Source organism: Eschscholzia californica, unplaced genomic scaffold, assembly GCF_041429995.1.
Source record: "Eschscholzia californica isolate CP2 unplaced genomic scaffold, dmEscCali1.0.p SCAF_1, whole genome shotgun sequence".
Classification (NCBI taxonomy): Eukaryota; Viridiplantae; Streptophyta; class Magnoliopsida; order Ranunculales; family Papaveraceae; genus Eschscholzia; species Eschscholzia californica.
This window is the reverse complement of record NW_028238198.1, coordinates 63270552-63289097: the sequence shown is the minus strand read 5'-3', so window position 1 is coordinate 63289097 and position 18546 is coordinate 63270552. Positions and strand designations below refer to the sequence as shown.

Genomic DNA, 18546 nt, shown 5'->3' with positions numbered 1-18546 from the left:
CCTGGCCAAAAGACTGTTAGCGAGCTACCATTTTGTTAGCTCGGGGCAGTGACTATTGACCCGAGTTTTTTATAAGCACCCGGTCAACTAATTTGGGGGTGAAGTTCACCTTCGTTTTTTTCTTTTATCTTCTTCCAAAACGAAATTCTTTTTTTTTTTCAAACCAAAATCCTAGGTTGTGCACTACTACCTATATTCTCTAGCAACGACATTGACACCTACCGGCGGCCACTCAAATAAACGGAACCATCAATCCGAGTGAGATGTTCATCTTTCAACTATGTTATATCATCTTTTTAAAAGAAGTAAAAGTTCACTATCATCGATATTCTTAGGTCCCAGATCAGCTGATCCGTTTTGTCTTCTTAGGTTCTGGATTAGCTGATCCATTTGACCTTCTTAGATCACGGGTCAGCTGATCCGTTTGGTCCTCTTACGTCTCGGACTGGTCCAGTCCGTCTGATAGATTTTTAGGGCAAATTAAAATGTTCATCTTTCGTCACTATCCGTCTTCACCAAATGATTTGTTGATTATAACACTTAAAGAATGAATGGATTGATTGAGAGCAAAATTTGAGAGAGATTCGTGAGATTATGAGTAATTTGGGGAGGAAAGGTGCGGTTACTCCAAAATTAGAGAGAGAAAATCTCGATTTGAGAATTTCATTTGGTTTTGTGAGAAACAGATGGAGGCGTTAGGGTTAACTCATTTGGACCGTTGCTTACAGATGTGGACGGTGTTAATAGATGAAAGAGTCGTTGGGCCTATTTCTAATAGAGGAAAGAGTTGTTGGGCCTGGTGCTAATAAAGTCGCCCGCTAAAAGCTGTTTGGCTTGGTACTTATAGAAGCACCCAATTTTTAATTACAATGGGCCTTAGACCTTATTTCTTATTTGGACCCTTTATTTAGACTTTTCTCCAATTTTTCTTTAGCTTCCTCAATCATCACAATTCTTTTACTGGTCTAACTCACCCAAGTTTTTTTTTTTGCATGGATAGCTCTTCGATAACAAAAAGAACTAACCTAACTGTTGGTAGAAAAGTGATTGCCCACGTTTTAACTGTGGGCAAAAACTACATAATTATGTGTAAACTTCAACAAGAAAAATAAAATTACTATTGTGTGAACTTCAACCGAAAAGAAAAGTGAATTTTGTGTGATTTTTAGGATGATAATTGCTGGATATAACACATCCTCCATTTTTGTTGGCCAAATCAGAACCATTAGATTTATGATTTTATGTCAATCTTGGAGGCAACAAAAAAAATATAACCTAAAAGCAATTGCAAATTTTATTTAACATCACATATAAATAATATACATTACCCTCATTTCTTCTGGTACCAAACTACACAATGAGTTCTGGATGCGATTACAATCTTGGTAACTATAACAAAAACGAAGTAGAAGATGGTCGTCAATCCGAAGATGATACTCTTGATGTTAGTAATAATGATAATAATGATAAGCCTGAAAGTGAGAATGATAGTGAAAGTGAGAGCGATAAAGAACCCATGATCGACTACATTTGCAACAACTGTCATGTTACAAACAATGTGTGGAACGATAATGATATAATTTGCCACCAAGAAGCTTATTATGATGAGGTTTAAAATTTATTTTATTATATAGTTTGTTGCTTTATTAATCATATAATGATATAAATATATAATTTAATCTAATACTACACTTGGTTAATCAAATTTTAGTATGTCATTGATGAAAATGATGTGAGGTATTATCGATTCGCTGATGCTTCACTCCATCTGCTCGAAGCTGGGGAAGAGACTGAATTTTTTTTCCCAGACGAAGTAGTAGTCGAAGAAGAGAAGGTTGACATATTGATCATGCACAGAGGAAAGATTTTACTATGCAACAATTGTGAATCTTCTTTCGGTATTGTTTTACTTAAAATTATAATTTGGTGAGTACACATTTTCATTTACCGGAATCCAAACTCTGGTGAGTACATATTTTCATTTACCAAGAACAAAACTGTTTCCTTACCTAAAAATAATTTACCCGTGCCATTGATATGAACCAGTAACAAATGTCTAATAAGTATGTGGGGAATTCATTACATATTGTTGTTTGTTGTGTACTGATAACTATCCCTTATTTTACGGTAAGTAAAAAGTTTTCTGGTTCAGTATACATGAATACTTAAAATTTTGATGAGTACATATTTCTGTTTACCGTGAACAAAAATATGGTCAGTAAATATTTTTGTTTACCGAAAACAAAACTGTTTCCTTACCTAAATTAAATTTTCTCCTGCCAATGATATGTTTTTCTTGTATTGATATTTAGTTTATTGTTCTGATTTATCCGAAAACAAAAATATTGTGAGTAAATAGTTTTGTTTTGTGCATCCCACGGGATTTTTCAAGAAATTCCTCTCTCACGGTTGAGGATGCATCTACTGCCATTGTCAGGGCTGAACCTCTAAAGTTTGCTAGCTGGCCTGAGGTGTTTACACATTTGGGGCAGGAATTCCCTGGAGGCACCAACGCCTTTCGAAATGCACTTGGACGATATTCCATAAAGCACGGGTACAATTTTAATTAGTTGAAGAATGATCTTGATCGTATTACTTGCGTATGCAAATCCCCAAAATGTTCTTGGACCATTCACGCTGTGGCTCCTCTGAAGTCAAGGTCAATGTTTGTTCTAAAAGCTTACAACCCTGTGGACACATGTCAAGACTTTATAATGTCAGAGAATAAGCCAAGATTATCAACCGAAACTGTTAGCTTATTAATAGTCGATGACATTAGGGAGAATCCGACCAAAAGTACTAAAGACATTGTCACATCTTTCAAGAGAGACTATGGAATTCAACTCAGCTACTACTATTCATATAAGGCTCGAAACAGGAGTATTTCTTTGGCCTATGGGGAGGAAGCTGATTCTTATACCAAACTCAACTGGTATGTTGATGCCCTATCACGTTCTAACCCTAATAGTGTAATTGATCTTCAAGTTGATAAAGATTCCCACCGTTTTGTTCGAATATTTATTGCTCTTGGAGCATGCATCTAAGGTTTCAAGCACTGCCGGCCATTGATATTTGTTGATGGTACTTTTGCGAAAACGAAATACAATGGATGCATTCTTGTTCAGAATATATTTTTTCTAAGTCAAGTCGAGTACATATTATTATTTACCGAAAATTATTTAATGTACCGAAAATTGTTTTTTTTCCCTGGGATTTTTTCTAAGTTTTGTCCAGAACATTTTTTTATTTACCGGAAATTATTTTTTTCCCCAGGATTTTTTGGGAAAAATTTCTAAGTTTTGTCCAGTACATATGGATTTTCCGAAAATTATGTCCAGTACATATGGATTTTCCGAAAAATTTCTAAGTTTTTTTGGGAAAAATTTCTAAGTTTTGGGAAAAACAATCTTCTGCACAAGCTTGGGCATGTGGTGTTTTGAGTAAAAATATGTACTGAAAATATTTTTTTCTAAGTCATGTCGAGTACATATTATTATTTACCGAAAATTGTTTTTCTTCCCAAGATTTTTTCTAAGTTTTGTCTAGTACATTTTTTTATTTACCGGAAATTATTTTTTTCCCCGGGATTTTTTGGCAAAGATTTCTCAGTTTTGTCGAGTACATATTTTTATTTACCGGAAAGTTTAATTTTTCCCGGATTTTAGAATATTTTTTCCTAAGTTATGTCAAGTACATATTTTTCTTTACCGGAAATTCTTTGTTTTCCCGATATTTTTTATGGAAAATTAACAAGTTTTTTCCAGTGCAAACATATTTTTGACTAACAAAAGTTTCACATAAACACAACCATAAGTTTCACAACCATAAGTTTTTTCCAGTACTTAGTAAAACTTAAAAAATTTCACAATAAAAAAACTTTCCAAGTTTTTTCCAGTACTTAGTAAAAGTTAAAAAACACAACCATAATTTTCACATAAACAACTATTTATGACCCTTCATTTATCATCCTTCTCCATACCTCCTTTGATTCATCCAAAATTTTGAATGTTACTTCTACCCTCTTTCTTCTTGCTTTGTCTGCATAAGTTTCCAGCTGCGAACAGGCCCCCGGAAAATTGGACTGGTTGCTTATGTTGATGATATCCTCCAACTGGAGCATTACGTAGAGGCCACAGTCTGGACTGTTTGATTCAAAAATAAAGTGTGAGTTTAAAGAAACTTAATAACTACTAAAGTAAGGAAGCAAATTTTAGACTCACCTATCCCCTTCTGAGGGCAGTCAACCTCCTTTACATAGGATATCTTTTTCGTCATCCTTTCTTTAGCGTAAGGCCCACTTCGTTTGCGTGTGCACTTCATCTTTATCAATGTTTCTGCCAGTTGCGATGCAAATTTCTTTGCATTATTGTTGCATTGGTTAGCCAGGTTAGTGTCACGCTGCAAAGATTTGTAGTGCTTCCATTCATTCTCTTCGAATTCATAGACAAGCAGAGTCCAGTGATGACCCTCGAATGAGTCATCTGTGTACGGAGTATTCAGTGGCGCACACAAGGTTGTAGTATGATCTTTGATGTATTGCGCTTCCAGCCGCTGATTTAAATTGGCCTCAATACTTGCCTGACTCCGCTCTTGTTTGATCAAGGTCTGCAAATCGTTATATATTTTAGACTACTATTTACTCAACACCATTTAAAAATTTATTATATGTTTGACAAGGAAACTTACAAAAAGCAATGAAGATAGGAAAATAACTTCTTTGTTCACGTCTTTGGCGTCCTGTGCCAGGTGGTCCTCAAACCAGTCTATGATTTGCGAGTCACATCCCCGATTCATCATAAGTTCATCCAAATCTTTCACTTTCAGGCAATGTTCTTTGTCCTTGTTCCACACTTCGAGGCTGTACATAGAATTCAATCCAGCCACACAATTATTTTCCATAAAGATATACATTTACTACACAAATTGTTTACCATACATTTTTTTGTTTACCAGACATTTAATTATTTACCAGTTACTGAGTTATTTACCTTGTCCACCCGTATGTCATGAATTCTAGCAGTAGTGATTTTTCTTTCTCTTGGACGTAGGGCCATAACCCTCCCTTTTTCCAGTTACTTATTGGTTCTTTCACTTGTTTCTTCATTGTTATCGACTCTATATCAATCACCGGGAATTTAATGGCAGCTGCTGCTTTGGAACAATTCACGATCCTAAGATCTCGAGCTCATAGGATTTTTGAAACGATTCAGGGACTTAATATTTATTTGGGCATTCCTAAAGAGAAAGTTCATACAACTCTTTATAAGGTCGCCTCGAGAAGAGGAAACGTTACCAGGTTGGACGGCTATCACAACGTTTATCGTTGGTCGTCTCCAGGAGTTGTTTGATCGTAGTACTTGGACGGAGTAACCCTCATAAATATTATAGTTCAAGCTTCGTTACGAAGTAGGAGTTGTCTAGATTTGTAGGGTGAATCTGACAAACCTGTCTATTGTCTAGATTTTGTTTAAGTTGCTTGGTGGAGTCAGCCTGATTGTGTTTGCTTTCCTATAGGTTCCTCGTAGTGATTCTTTGGTTCGAATATCCTTGGTCGTTGGGCTCTAGTTTATGCCCAATAAATATCGTGATAAGAGAGGTCGTTTCATCAGTAGAGAAGCACATTTAAGTAATCTTTTAGCAAATCTCTCTTTGAGTGACACTATGGGTGAAAATCTAAACCAAGCCAGGGATGGAAATCAGCCTATGACACTCAGGGATTACATGAATCCCACTAGAACGTGTCAACCGTCATGCATACGGTTACCCCGATGCACGACTCAATTCGAGTTGAAACCGAGCACAATTCAAATGCTCCCTGTTTTCCGTGGGGTTGAGAACGAGAATCCCTACTACCATGTTAGGGATTTCGAAGAAATCTGTGGGACTATGAATTTCCCCAATATGCCTGACGAAATATTGAGACTTAGGTTGTTCCCTTTCTCACTGAAGGAGAAAGCAAAATCTTGGTTGTATGCCTTACAACCCCATTCCATTACTACATGGGAAGAATTGAGCAGTGCATTCCTTCTGAAATTCTTCCCGAAACACAAAACTACCTCTTTAAGTCAAAGTCTTAACAGTTTTGTGCAGCAAGAAGGAGAGTCTCTCTATAAATATCTTGAGAGATTTAAAGAAATCTTACTACAGTGTCCACACCATGGTTTTGAAAAAATAAGATTAGTCCAGATTCTCTATGACGGACTAGATTACCCAACTACATCCATGGTAGAATCATTCTGTAGTGGCGGGTTCATCAGTAAAACCGCCGATGAGTGTAAGGCATTTCTAGAAGAGTTGGCTGAGAAATCCCAGCAATGGAAAACTTCTAGAGGACCTCCTACTAGGGCTAATCCTACTCCAAATAAAGCTGGCATCTATAGAGTTGATGAGTCAGATCTTAAACTCGCCGCCATGACGAGAAGGATAGAAGCCCTAGAACTTGGTCAGCCTAAAGCATTCAGGGAGGATCCCACTCAAGCCATGAGTGTTGGAAATGAATCCATCTCTTATCCGTGCTCGGTCTGTGGAGACCCATCTCATACTGGAAATAAGTGGACCCTATTCTTTGTTCCTGACGAAAAAGAGCATGCTAATGCTCTTTATCTAAACTTTAGGCAAGATAACCGTCTGAAATATGATCCTTATTCGAACACTTATAATCCGTGTTGGAGAAATCACCCCAATTTTTCTTGGTCAAAGGGTCAGGGTCAGGGTCAGATTAGTAGTTCAATGAACCCTCCTGGGTTTAATGCTTTTAGGAATCCTTATGCTCAAAACCAGGGTCAATCTAGTACCCAATATCCTTCTCAGAACAAGGAGTCTTTAGAGGAAACCATGAAGCAGCTAGCTAAGGCCTAAATGGAGTTTGCACAACAGACCAACCAGACTATATCTAGTCTAAGAACCGAGGTAGGTCAACTTACAGAAGCCCTTAGGCAGAGAGAACAGGGTATATTTCCTAGTCAACCAGAGCCAAACCCGAAGGGTAAAATGTCGATGGACCAGGCCAATGCAGTAACCACCCTTAGAAGTGGTAGGACAATTGACAATAAGGTAGGAGTTTCCGAAGATAGTGAACCACACTCTGAACCACCAACCTTACCAACTAGTACCCCTAGTAAAGAGCCTGTGAAGGCTCCTGAGTCTGAAAACCTACCCATTGTGCGTAAGCCATATGTTCCTAGAGTCCCTTATCCTCAGCGTCTGGTAGAACCTAAGAAGAAGTCTCAGTTTGAGGAGATAATGGAAATGTTCAAACAGGTTAGTATTAACATTCCATTATTAGATGCTATTAAACAGATCCCATCTTACGCTAAGTTCACATATGTACTAGAAAGCGTAAGATGAACGTGCATAAGAAAGTCTTCTTGACTAATCAAGTGAGTTCTATTATCCAACAAACCCTTCCATCTAAGTACAAAGACCCAGGAAGTCCTACATTACCATGCACAATAGAGGAACATGAGATCGAACGAGCATTATTAGATCTAGGTGCTAGTGTTAACCTTCTTCCTTACTCGGTGTACTTACAGTTAGGTTTAGGAGAAATAAAACCCACTCCTGTAGTTCTCTAGTTGGCAGATCGGTCTATTATGCGACCACGTGGAATAGTGGAAGATGTTTTGATAAAAGTTGGTGAATTCATCTTTCCTGTCGATTTCATCATCTTGGATACCGACCCTGTTCGTGATACCCAAAGTCAAATTCCCGTCATTTTAGAACGACCATTCTTAACTACATCTGATGTTGTCATATATTGTAGGAGTGGACTCTTAAAATTGTCTTTTGGAAACATGACTGTAGAGATGAACATCTATAAAGCAGGATGATGGGCCTAAAAGGTTACCCTAAAAAATCTCCACCAGCAAGTATACGGGCGTCAAGTAATAGTTCCGGTAAGACCGGTTCGTTCCTCAGAGACTAAGTTAAACTAAATTCTAACCTTAAAACTATTGAGATTTAAAAATAGTTTGATGGTGGTAAAATAAAAATAAAATATAAGACTCAAAAATAAATAAAGAAATAAGTCGGTATTCAGAAAAAAAAAAGGGAACCTAGGGTTTTCGAATCCGTCTTCCTAACAATTCTAATGACAATTTAATTTTGATCTAATTAGAGAGTTCTTTGTATAACTCAGGTTTTAGTCCATGAACGGTCTAAGAACCCGGAAGATTTTATCGTTAAAATAGTAAAAACTTTAATAAATTTATCGAGAAAATAATTATTATGACTTCATCTAAAACCCTAGATAGAAAAGATTTAGCTACTCATGCTAGAAACGATAAATATTTGAGTTAGTATAAGAAAAAGAAGAAAGAAACTTAACTTTTCTGCGATTTTCCCACCAAACAGAGCCTAAGGAAGTGATTTCCTTCTGATTTTCAGAGAATTCTGCCAAACGCACCCCTAGGGAAAACGATTTTCTCGTCTTCCCGGAAATATTTTCCTCTCTGAGAAAATTATTTTCTCACCTTCCTTAACTCTCTTTCTCTCTCCAAACTTTATGTTTTCTCTCTCTATTCTTAATCTCTCTCTCTTTCTCTGTAATCTCCCTCTCTCTCACTAAGAAGTCCAAAACAATAAGAAAAATAAAAAGCAAGAAAATGATAATATTAAAACCGAGTTTCTCTCTCTAAAATATCTCTTTGTCTCTCTCTCTCTAACTTTCTCTCTTCCTCTGTAATCTCTCTCTCTCTCACTAAGAAACTAAGATTACAAAAAGAAAAACGAAATCAATAAGCTCTCGGTTCTCTCTCTCTCCCTCTTCCCTGTTTTCTTCTTTAAAACCCGTCATCTCTCTCCTTTCTGTTCTCTTCTAAGAACTCCTTCCTTCTCTGTTTTTCTGTTCTATAAAACTGATCCTCTTTTCTTCTCACTCTCTCTCTCTGATTTACTGTTTGTAGTTGAGCTTGAGAGGAGGATGATGCTCCCAGCCGAGTTGCTCCACCAGTTCTTGCTCTCTGTTTTTTATATCCCCCAGAATTTGTTCTTCAGCCGAGAGAATATCTCTCTCTCTCTCTCTCTAGAAAATATCTCCAGCTCTTGATTTTATTCTATCCTTGGCTTCAACCGAATCCCTGCTTTTAGCTTTCAATCCAACCAGCCCCAGCTCCCTTTTTAAAAGAACAAGAAAACCTCGCCTAATCTCTCTTTAGTGGTTTATAAGATGGAAAGATAAGGATGGAAATAATTAATACGGGCCACTAAATATTAAAAGAAAAGGGTGATAAGGATGGATGGGCACTTCCTGTTTTGATTCTTTGGCTATGAAGAGAATTATAAGGTGTAACGTGGGACATTATAAGAGATTACCACGGGACCCACTGAATCAGCGCCACGTGTCCTATAGCAAAAGGTCAATTAATTTCTTTTTGACCTAAACTTTGACTAGTCATATTTTGCTCATCCGAATCCCAAATTGACTTCCGTTTTCGCCGTTTGGTTCGTTTCGGACTCTTCTTTTCAACTGAGTACTAAAAGTTCCAGAACACCATAACCTCCAAATGACTAAAATGCCCAGAAGTATGTATTCTTTCCGACTTTATCCGTTTTGCACGCGTAACTCTGTAAAAAGGTACCTGAACATAAAAGAGAGTAATTCGTGAGAGTAACTGCTCTAGAGAGACTAACTCGTCTAAATTAAGAGACTCAGATGGGAAATTTCCATGTCTCATCAAACATCCCCAAACTTAGATTTTGCTAGTCCTCGAGCAAAACAGAAAAATAAAACTAAACCCATTTCACCACTTTCGTAGGGACCCACGATTGCACTTAGCACATGCAACAAGCCGTTAAACCTCTAGGTTACCCCAGAGGACGAGTTTTGTCTCGTGAGGGTTTGCAGTGAATATACCCACAAAATTCAAAGATCAAAGATGCAAAAGAGTCTAAATATGATGTGGACTACAAATGTTCATCCGGTAGATTTTCGAAAGTTAATAGAAATTAAATCCAAATCAATCGAACCATACAAACGCTAAAAATCATTTCACTAGTAATCAAGACTCGAAGTGCACGTGACCAGCCAATATAAGTATCATTTCGGTTCTGAAAAGACAAGACCTCGATTACCGTCCCGATACATTTCGCCTTCGACTTCTGCCTCACGGTCATACACTCAAAAGTCAAAGTCACTGAAGAATGGTTCACTCTATGTGTTAGTATGAATATGAAGGAAAACTCAACACATGAAAAAGACGGACTAAAATTCTGTGGACGACTGATCTCAAAGAAGGAAACAACCACTAATACAGGATGGGGAAGCTAACCAACTCTTCTCACCTGATCTACTATCTAACAATGCTTCCTAGAGGTCGATAGACACTAATAAGGATCTGACTAGAACTCCTGAGAACTCGACGTCTTCAAATCTTCAAGAACAACTTCAAGGGATAAATACTCAAACAAACTACACAAACTCTTTTTTTCTTTTTCTTTTCTCTTTTTTTTTTTCTCTTTTTTTTTTTTTTTTTTTGAATACTGACTCTGGTAATAAAACTCAAGATACATAACATACTTTCTTCACATTATTCTTTCCTTGGATAAAATTCTATTCACTTTGCTTCATGCCTTATTCTCAGGGTTCTAAATGATGAATTTCCTATCTTCCTAGAGTTGACACTGTTTTCAAGTTTCTCAGACTACAAGAGAAGGTTGGCATTCCTGATGACATCCCTAGTGGTTGTGAAATTTGAACTCAAGAGATCAACTGAGTTCTAATGAATATTGCTAGGTTGAGTAGCTCTTCATTCTACTCAGAACTAGCTCAGAAGAGATCACTCAAAGCAAAAGAAAGGCTCAGAATCTCACATGGGTTAAGTCTCCACTAATGATCGATTAAGTTCTCTCAGAAAAGTCAACTCTTCACCTATCTAACACTCACATGTCTAGTGCACAGACAAGACTCAAAATTCGTGGAAAAACCTTTAGCAAAAGCATAGTACAACCAACTAAACTCTATAGCTATTAACAAAAAACACTAGACTCACATTTCCAATCCAAAAATTAAAAATTTTGAACCCTTTTGAATTTTTGAAATCAGGACTAAAAATTCAATCCCCCATCCCCAAACTTAAACGAAACATTGTCCTCAATGTTCTGAAGACTATGCAAAATAACAGGAATAGGGAAAGATGTTACCAGATTCAGGAGTCCTATGCATGGGTTGCCTCCCAGAAAGCGCTAAGTTTAACGTCTTCAGCCAGACGAAACAGATGACTTGAAAAATAGAAAGAATTATACCTACTGGATTACAAAAGTGTAACTAACTATAAACCAATAATCGATACATCTGTGGGTCCACCCAAAACACAAAGTTTTCAGTGAACGATAGTCTCACATTTTCGTAACTTGGTGATAGTGTAAGTGAGACTATCAAGAAAGAAGGGCAATCCCCAAACTTAGACGACAATAAGGTTATTAAGTTTGGCACCGCACCCGAGAGAGTACATACTGGATAGAATGGGTCTTCATATGGATGATTGACAGAAGGAGTGAGTGCTTCAAAATCTACACATGGTTTTGAGGGACAAAATGCAAAGTAATCTAGAGGACTATCAATGACACCCGGACTTAAACTAGGGTTCTCTAAAACAGGTACTTCGGGTTCCTTCAATGGAGAAACCCTACTATCAGACTCACAATCCCTAGAAGTCGAGTTGGATAGTCCTTCTATAATTTCTTTTATCATGTTATCATCGGTGTCCCTAAAGAATTCTAAATCTTCGCCTAAATCTGGCGAGTCAATCCTTTCATTTAGCAAATTGGTCAACCATGATTCATCATCCTCAGTTGAGTCAAACGACTTCAAATCATCTTCAACTCTAGTGAACTCTTCATTATGGTCTGAATGGATTTCAAGTTCGATACAATGAGAGGATATCTCAATATCGGGCTCCATCGTTTCTGAGATTTTAGTCTCAATAACGATGTTGTCGGGAGAACTGTACTCCTCTAAAATTGTATCCTCGTCATCATAGTACACAAGACACTGTGGACCGTACTCTACATTCTCATGGTGATCTTCTTCTATAATACTGGTTGTTATTTCTTGTAGAGGTCTACAGATATTGTCAGTCTTTTCTTCTAAATTCTGACAAAACTCGAAAGTACTCTTTTGAAGATCACTAACAGTTTCGGCCAACGAAGATGATCCTACATATGGAGAGTCAACCTTTTCACTGTTATCCCATTGAGGTTGAGACAAGTGTGGAGCAGAAGACTCTCCATTAATCCTCCTTAGCGCACTAATAGACTCTTTATGAACCTTCTTTAACATACTCATAGTTTCGGCCAACGAAGGTGATGCTGAAGATGAAGGATCAATAGTTTCACCGTTATCCCATTGAGGTTGAGATACGTGTGAAGCATAAAATTCTTCGTTATAATACATGTAAGATGATCTGTCAGGATATCTATAAGATGGTTCATAACCTTCTTGAGGTTGATAATAATCCCTACGACCATCATTATGCACATTGTCTCTAGGATGACTACTACTATTCTGCCCATTTGCTAAATACCACCATGGTAGATTTGAAGAACTCTCATCCCTTCTGCCATTATGTTGGGAACACGATCTATCCATCTCTCAATTTTATTTTATTTTATTTTTTTGGAGACCGAAAACCGAGGAAGGCCTACGAAGATCTTATAGGAAAGCAAACACAATCAGGCTGACTCCACCAAGCAACCTAGACAAAATCTAGCAATGAGTGGGTTTGTTAGATTCACCTAAAAAGCTAGACAACTCCTACTTCGCCACAACACTTGAACTTTTACTGTTATAAAGGTTACTCGATCAGAGTAGTCGGTAAACAATTCTCCAGGAAGACAACCAACGATGAACGTTGTGACAGCCGTCTTCCTTCGGCAAACGTTTCCTCTTCTCGAGGCGGCCTTTTTGACAAGAATTGTTTACAAACTTTCCTCTGAGAATGCCTAGATAAAAGTCAATTTCCCGAGTTGTTTTTGAAGGGTTCTATGAGCTCGATACCTTAGGGGCTGATGTCTAAATAATATTTTAGCTTTTTAAGTGAGGTTTGGGTTCGTGAATGTTGTTACCTATGTGGGCAAGAGAACGGTGATGAAATCCGTTTCTTATCTTGTAACTGGGTTAGTGCCCTTACTAGAATGATTACACTAACAGTTCGATCAAAGCAATTAGGCACACGAATTCACACAAATACCCACTGACAGGAGATTCGTGGGTGTTCAAGAAATTTACCTCCCGTTCAAGACGGGCGATGACCTTTGTAGATGATCCGCGAGTGTTCCAACCTGAGGCTTCGTTTTGGTTTTCGGTTACAATTTAATTAAGCCCTCCAATTTAGGGTCAAAACTTTAAAACCAAAAATAAAATAAACTAGAAAGTCTAAAAGTCTCTCTCTCACCAAAAAAATAAAATAAAATAAAAATACTAAAAATAAAAATACTAAAAATAAAATAAGTCGGTATTCAGAAAAAAGGGAACCTAGGGTTTTCGAATCCGTCTGCCTAACAATTCTAACGACAATTTAATTTTGATCTAATTAGAGAGTTCATTGTATAACTCAGGTTTTAGTCCATGAACGGTCTAAGAACCCGGAAGATTTTATCGTTAAAATAGTAAAAACTTTAATAAATTTATCGAGAAAATAATTATTATGACTTCATCTAAAACCCTAGATAGAAAAGATTTAGCTACTCATGCTAGAAACGATAAATATTTGAATTAGTATAAGAAAAAGAAGAAAGAAACTTAACTTTTCTGCGATTTTCCCACCAAACAGAGCCTAAGGAAGTGATTTTCTTCTGATTTTCAGAGAATTCTGCCAAACGCACCCCTAGGGAAAACGATTTTCTCATCTTCCCGGAAATATTTTCCTCTCTGAGAAAATTATTTTCTCACCTTCCTTAACTCTCTTTCTCTCTCCAAACTTTATGTTTTCTCTCTCTATTCTTAATCTCTCTCTCTCTCTTTCTCTGTAATCTCCCTCTCTCTCACTAAGAAGTCCAAAACAACAAGAAAAATAAAAAGCAAGAAAATGATAATATTAAAACCGAGTTTTTCTCTCTAAAATATCTCTTTGTCTCTCTCTCTCTAACTTTCTCTCTTCCTCTGTAATCTCTCTCTCTCTCACTAAGAAACTAAGATTACAAAAAGAAAAACGAAATCAATAAGCTCTCGGTTCTCTCTCTCTCCCTCTTCCCTGTTTTCTTCTTTAAAACCCGTCATCTCTCTCCTTTCTGTTCTCTTCTAAGAACTCCTTCCTTCTCTGTTTTTCTGTTCTATAAAACTGATCCTCTTTTCTTCTCACTCTCTCTCTCTGATTTACTGTTTGTAGTTGAGCTTGAGAGGAGGATGATGCTCCCAGCCGAGTTGCTCCACCAGTTCTTGCTCTCTGTTTTTTATATCCCCCGGAATTTGTTCTTCAGCCGAGAGAATATCTCTCTCTCTCTCTCTCTAGAAAATATCTCCAGCTCTTGATTCTATTCTATCCTTGGCTTCAACCGAATCCCTGCTTTTAGCTTTCAATCCAACCAGCCCCAGCTCCCTTTTTAAAAGAACAAGAAAACCTCGCCTAATCTCTCTTTAGTGGTTTATAAGATGGAAAGATAAGGATGGAAATAATTAATACGGGCCACTAAATATTAAAAGAAAAGGGTGATAAGGATGGATGGGCACTTCCTGTTTTGATTCTTTGGCTATGAAGAGAATTATAAGGTGTAACGTGGGACATTATAAGAGATTACCACGGGACCCACTGAATCAGCGCCACGTGTCCTATAGCAAAAGGTCAATTAATTTCTTTTTGACCTAAACTTTGACTAGTCATATTTTGCTCATCCGAATCCCAAATTGACTTCCGTTTTCGCCGTTTGGTTCATTTCGGACTCTTCTTTTCAACTGAGTACTAAAAGTTCCAGAACACCATAACCTCCAAATGACCAAAATGCCCTGAAGTATGTATTCTTTCCGACTTTATCCGTTTTGCACGCGTAACTCTGTAAAAAGGTACCTGAACATAAAAGAGGGTTATTTCGTGAGAGTAACTGCTCTAGAGAGACTAACTCGTCTAAATTAAGAGACTCAGATGGGACATTTCCATGTCTCATCACAAGACTTTTTCCAGATGATGTTGAGGATTTTAGCGAGTTGAATGTGATAGATATGTTTGTTCAGGATTCTTTACCTGAAACTTTATCCGAGGATCCCTTAGAAACACTGTTGGCTCATTTTGGCTTAGACTTTGATGAGGAGGGAAGTATCAATGAGGTAAATGCTATGTTGGATTCTACCCCATTACTGGATACTGATAAGTGGAAAGCGAAAGTTGAACCCCTCATTTTGTCAGAGCCAATTGACTTGCCAACTTTAGAGACAAATCGACTATCATCTACCAATGAGTCCAGTGGTCCTTCTATCCCTGAGTTGTCTACATCCACAGAAAAACCACCTTCCTTAGAATTGAAACCCTTGCCTGACAACTTAAAGTATTCGTTTGTAGGCCCATCTGAAACTCTACCTGTCATTATTGCTTCTGAGTTAGAAAAAGAACAGGAGAGTAGACTGTTAGATGTCCTTAGAAACCACAAAGAGGCCTTAGGGTGGTCAATATCAGATTTAAAGGGTAGAAGTCCTTCTGTTTGCATGCACCATATCTATCTACAGGAAGATGCTAAACCGTCAAGAGAAATGCAACGTAGACTTAACCCTCACATGAAGGAGGTAGTTAGAGCTGAAGTCCTGAAATTATTAGGTGCGGGTATCATATACCCTATTTCAGATAGTACTGGGGTCAGTCCTGTTCAAACTGTACCCAAGAAATCAGGCATTACTGTAGTCAAGAACAAGTCAAATGAGTTAATACCCACCAGGATGACCACTGGGTGGCGTGTTTGTGTTGACTACAGGAAATTAAACACGATCACGAGGAAAGACCATTTTCCTCTTCCTTTCATTGATCAGATGTTAGAGAGACTAGCTGGGCATAGCTACTACTATTTCTTAGATGGCTATTCTGGCTATAATCAGATTCCAATAGCCCCTGAAGACCAAGAGAAAACCACTTTTACCTGTCTATTTGGAACTTATGCTTATCGTCGGATGCCTTTTGGGTTGTGTAATGCACCCGCCACTTTTCAAAGATGTATGATGAACATATTTTCAGATATGGTAGAGAGGTTTCTCGAGGTCTTTATGGATGATTTTTCAGTCTTTGGCTCATCATTTGATCAGTGTCTGCATCACCTCACACTCGTGTTTGGTTCGATGCAAAGAGAAGAACTTAGTTCTTAATTGGGAGAAATGTCACTTTATGGTTCGCTCAGGAATAGTCTTAGGGCATGTCATTTCTAACAAGGGCATTGAAGTAGATAAAGCAAAAGTTGAGTTGATAAAAAGCCTCCCAGTCCCTAAAACGGTCAAAGATATTCGATCGTTCTTAGGACATGCTGGATTTTATCGGCGGTTTATCAATATTTCATCAAGATATCTAGACCTCTTTGTAATCTTTTGGCAAAAGAGAACAAATTTGTCTTTGATGGTCCTTGCTTAGAAGCCTTTGAAAAACTTAAACTTATGCTTACTTCCGCCCCTATTGTTCAACCTCCCAACTGGAGTACTCCATTTGAGATCATGTGTGATGCATCTGATTATGCCATTGGAGTCGTGTTAGGTCAACGTGAGAATAAACTTCTTCACGTTATATACTATGCCAGTAAGACGTTGAATGATGCACAACTAAACTACTCTACCACTGAAAAAGAGTTGTTAGCTGTAGTGTATGCCTTAGAGAAGTTCAGATCATATCTCGTGGGGTCTAAGGTCATCATATTCTCTGATCATGCTGCATTAAAATATCTCCTTTCTAAAAAGGATGCAAAACCTAGGCTGATTAGATGGATACTACTGCTACAGGAATTTGACATAGAGATTCGGGACAAAAAGGGTTTCGAAAATTTAGTAGCAGACCATTTGTCTAGACTTGTAGTCGAGTCTGTCAAAGACAAGTTACCCATGAGAGAGAGCTTTCCTGATGAGCAACTCTTTAGTGTCTCCCGATTACCTTGGTTTGCTGATATAGTGAACTATCTTGCTACTGGTCAAATACCCAAACACTGGACCAAGCAAGATCGTGATAAATTTTTAGCTGAGGTGAAACGGTTCTTCTGGGACGACCCATACTTATTTAAGTATTGTCCCGACCAGATCATTAGGAGATGTGTTCCTGATGAGGAACAATTGAGAATCATTTCCTTTTGTCATGATCATGCATGTGGAGGGCATTTTAGTAGTAAAAAGACGGCTGCCAAAATTCTACAATGTGGTTTTTACTGGCCGTCTATATTTAAGGATACCCATGCATATTGTTTGGCATGTGAACGATGCCAAAAGTTGGGAAGCATTTCACGTAGGAACATGATGCCCCTTAATCCTATTTTGGTAGTTGAGGTCTTCGATGTGTGGGGCATCGATTTCATGGGTCCCTTCCCAAATTCATTTGGAAATCTGTACATCCTAGTTGCAGTTGACTATGTGTCTAAGTGGATAGAGGCGGTTGCTTGCAAAACGAATGATCACAAAGTTGTGATCACTTTCTTAAAGGAAAACATACTTTCACGTTTTGGTACACCGCGGGCAATTATTAGTGACGGGGGCACACACTTTTGTAATAGGCAGTTTGAGCTTTTAATGAGTAAATATGGTATTACCCATAAAGTGTCTACCCCATATCATCCACAGACTAGTGGTCAAGTCGAGGTGTCGAATAGGGAGATTAAACGCATTCTGGAGAAAACGGTTAACACCAATAGGAAGGATTGGTCTTTACGACTAACCGATGCACTATGGGCTTACAGTACAGCGTTTAAGACCCCTATTGGAATGTCTCCATATAGACTAGTGTATGGTAGAGCATGCCACTTACCCGTTGAGTTAGAGCACAGAGCATATTGGGCTATCAAGCAATTGAATTTTTCGCTTGACAAGGCGGGTAGAGAGAGAAAGTTGCAACTCAGTGAGTTGGAGGAGTTGAGAAATGATGCATATGAGAGTGCTAGGTTATATAAACATAAGATGAAAATGTTGCATGATAAAATTATTTTAAGAAAAACATTTTCACCGGGTCAGAAAGTTTTATTATATAACACACGTTTGCATTTATTTCCTGGTAAACTCCGTTCTAAATGGTCAGGGCCTTTCACGGTCAAGTTTGTGTATCCTTATGGTGCAGTCGACATTGAAGACAGAAATGGTAGTGTGTCCAAAGAGAATGGACAACAGCTGAAACCATTTTTAGAGATGTTGACCGATACAGAAGACGATCCTATCGAAGATTCTGTCTATCAAAACTGATCCGCTATGATCAGTTTCGTCTGGCTAAAGACGTTAAACTTAGCGCTTTCTAGGAGGCAACCCATGCATAGGACTTCTGAATCTGGTAACATCTTTCCATAATCCTGTTATTTTGCATAGTCTTCAGAACATTGAGGACAATGTTTGGTTTAAGTTTGGGGATGGGGGATTGAATTTTTAGTCCTTATTTCAAAAATTCAAAAGGGTTC

At 37.8% G+C, this 18546-nt stretch overlaps 1 protein-coding gene and 1 long non-coding RNA gene across 2 annotated transcripts; one reads left to right on the top strand and one right to left on the bottom strand.

Moving 5' to 3' along the window:
• Window positions 1-4253: 4253 nt before the first annotated feature.
• Window positions 4254-5120, bottom strand: LOC147568144 (uncharacterized). Its single transcript, XR_015238093.1, has 3 exons — window positions 4989-5120; window positions 4687-4858; window positions 4254-4605 (listed from the first exon to the last, which is right to left on the bottom strand). It is a non-coding gene; the product is annotated as an uncharacterized LOC147568144 (long non-coding RNA).
• A 541-nt stretch (window positions 5121-5661) lies between these two features.
• LOC147568143 (uncharacterized) lies at window positions 5662-18337 on the top strand. The gene is made up of 3 exons (XM_086659057.1): window positions 5662-6486; window positions 6553-6781; window positions 18177-18337. The coding sequence occupies exons 1-3, from the start codon at window positions 5662-5664 to the stop codon at window positions 18335-18337; spliced, it is 1215 nt and encodes a 404-aa protein (XP_086515183.1).
• The last annotated feature ends 209 nt before the right edge of the window (window positions 18338-18546 follow it).

Excerpts from the sequence above, each read along its gene's own strand:
- LOC147568143 (XM_086659057.1), top strand. The coding sequence starts at position 5,662 with ATGGGTGAAAATCTAAACCAAGCCAGGGATGGAAATCAGCCTATGACA. Across the intron at positions 6,487-6,552 it reads ATCCCACTCAAGCCATGAGT|TGGACCCTATTCTTTGTTCC; the intron begins GTTGGAAATGAA and ends ACTGGAAATAAG. Across the intron at positions 6,782-18,176 it reads TCCTTATGCTCAAAACCAGG|GGCCTTTCACGGTCAAGTTT; the intron begins GTCAATCTAGTA and ends CTAAATGGTCAG.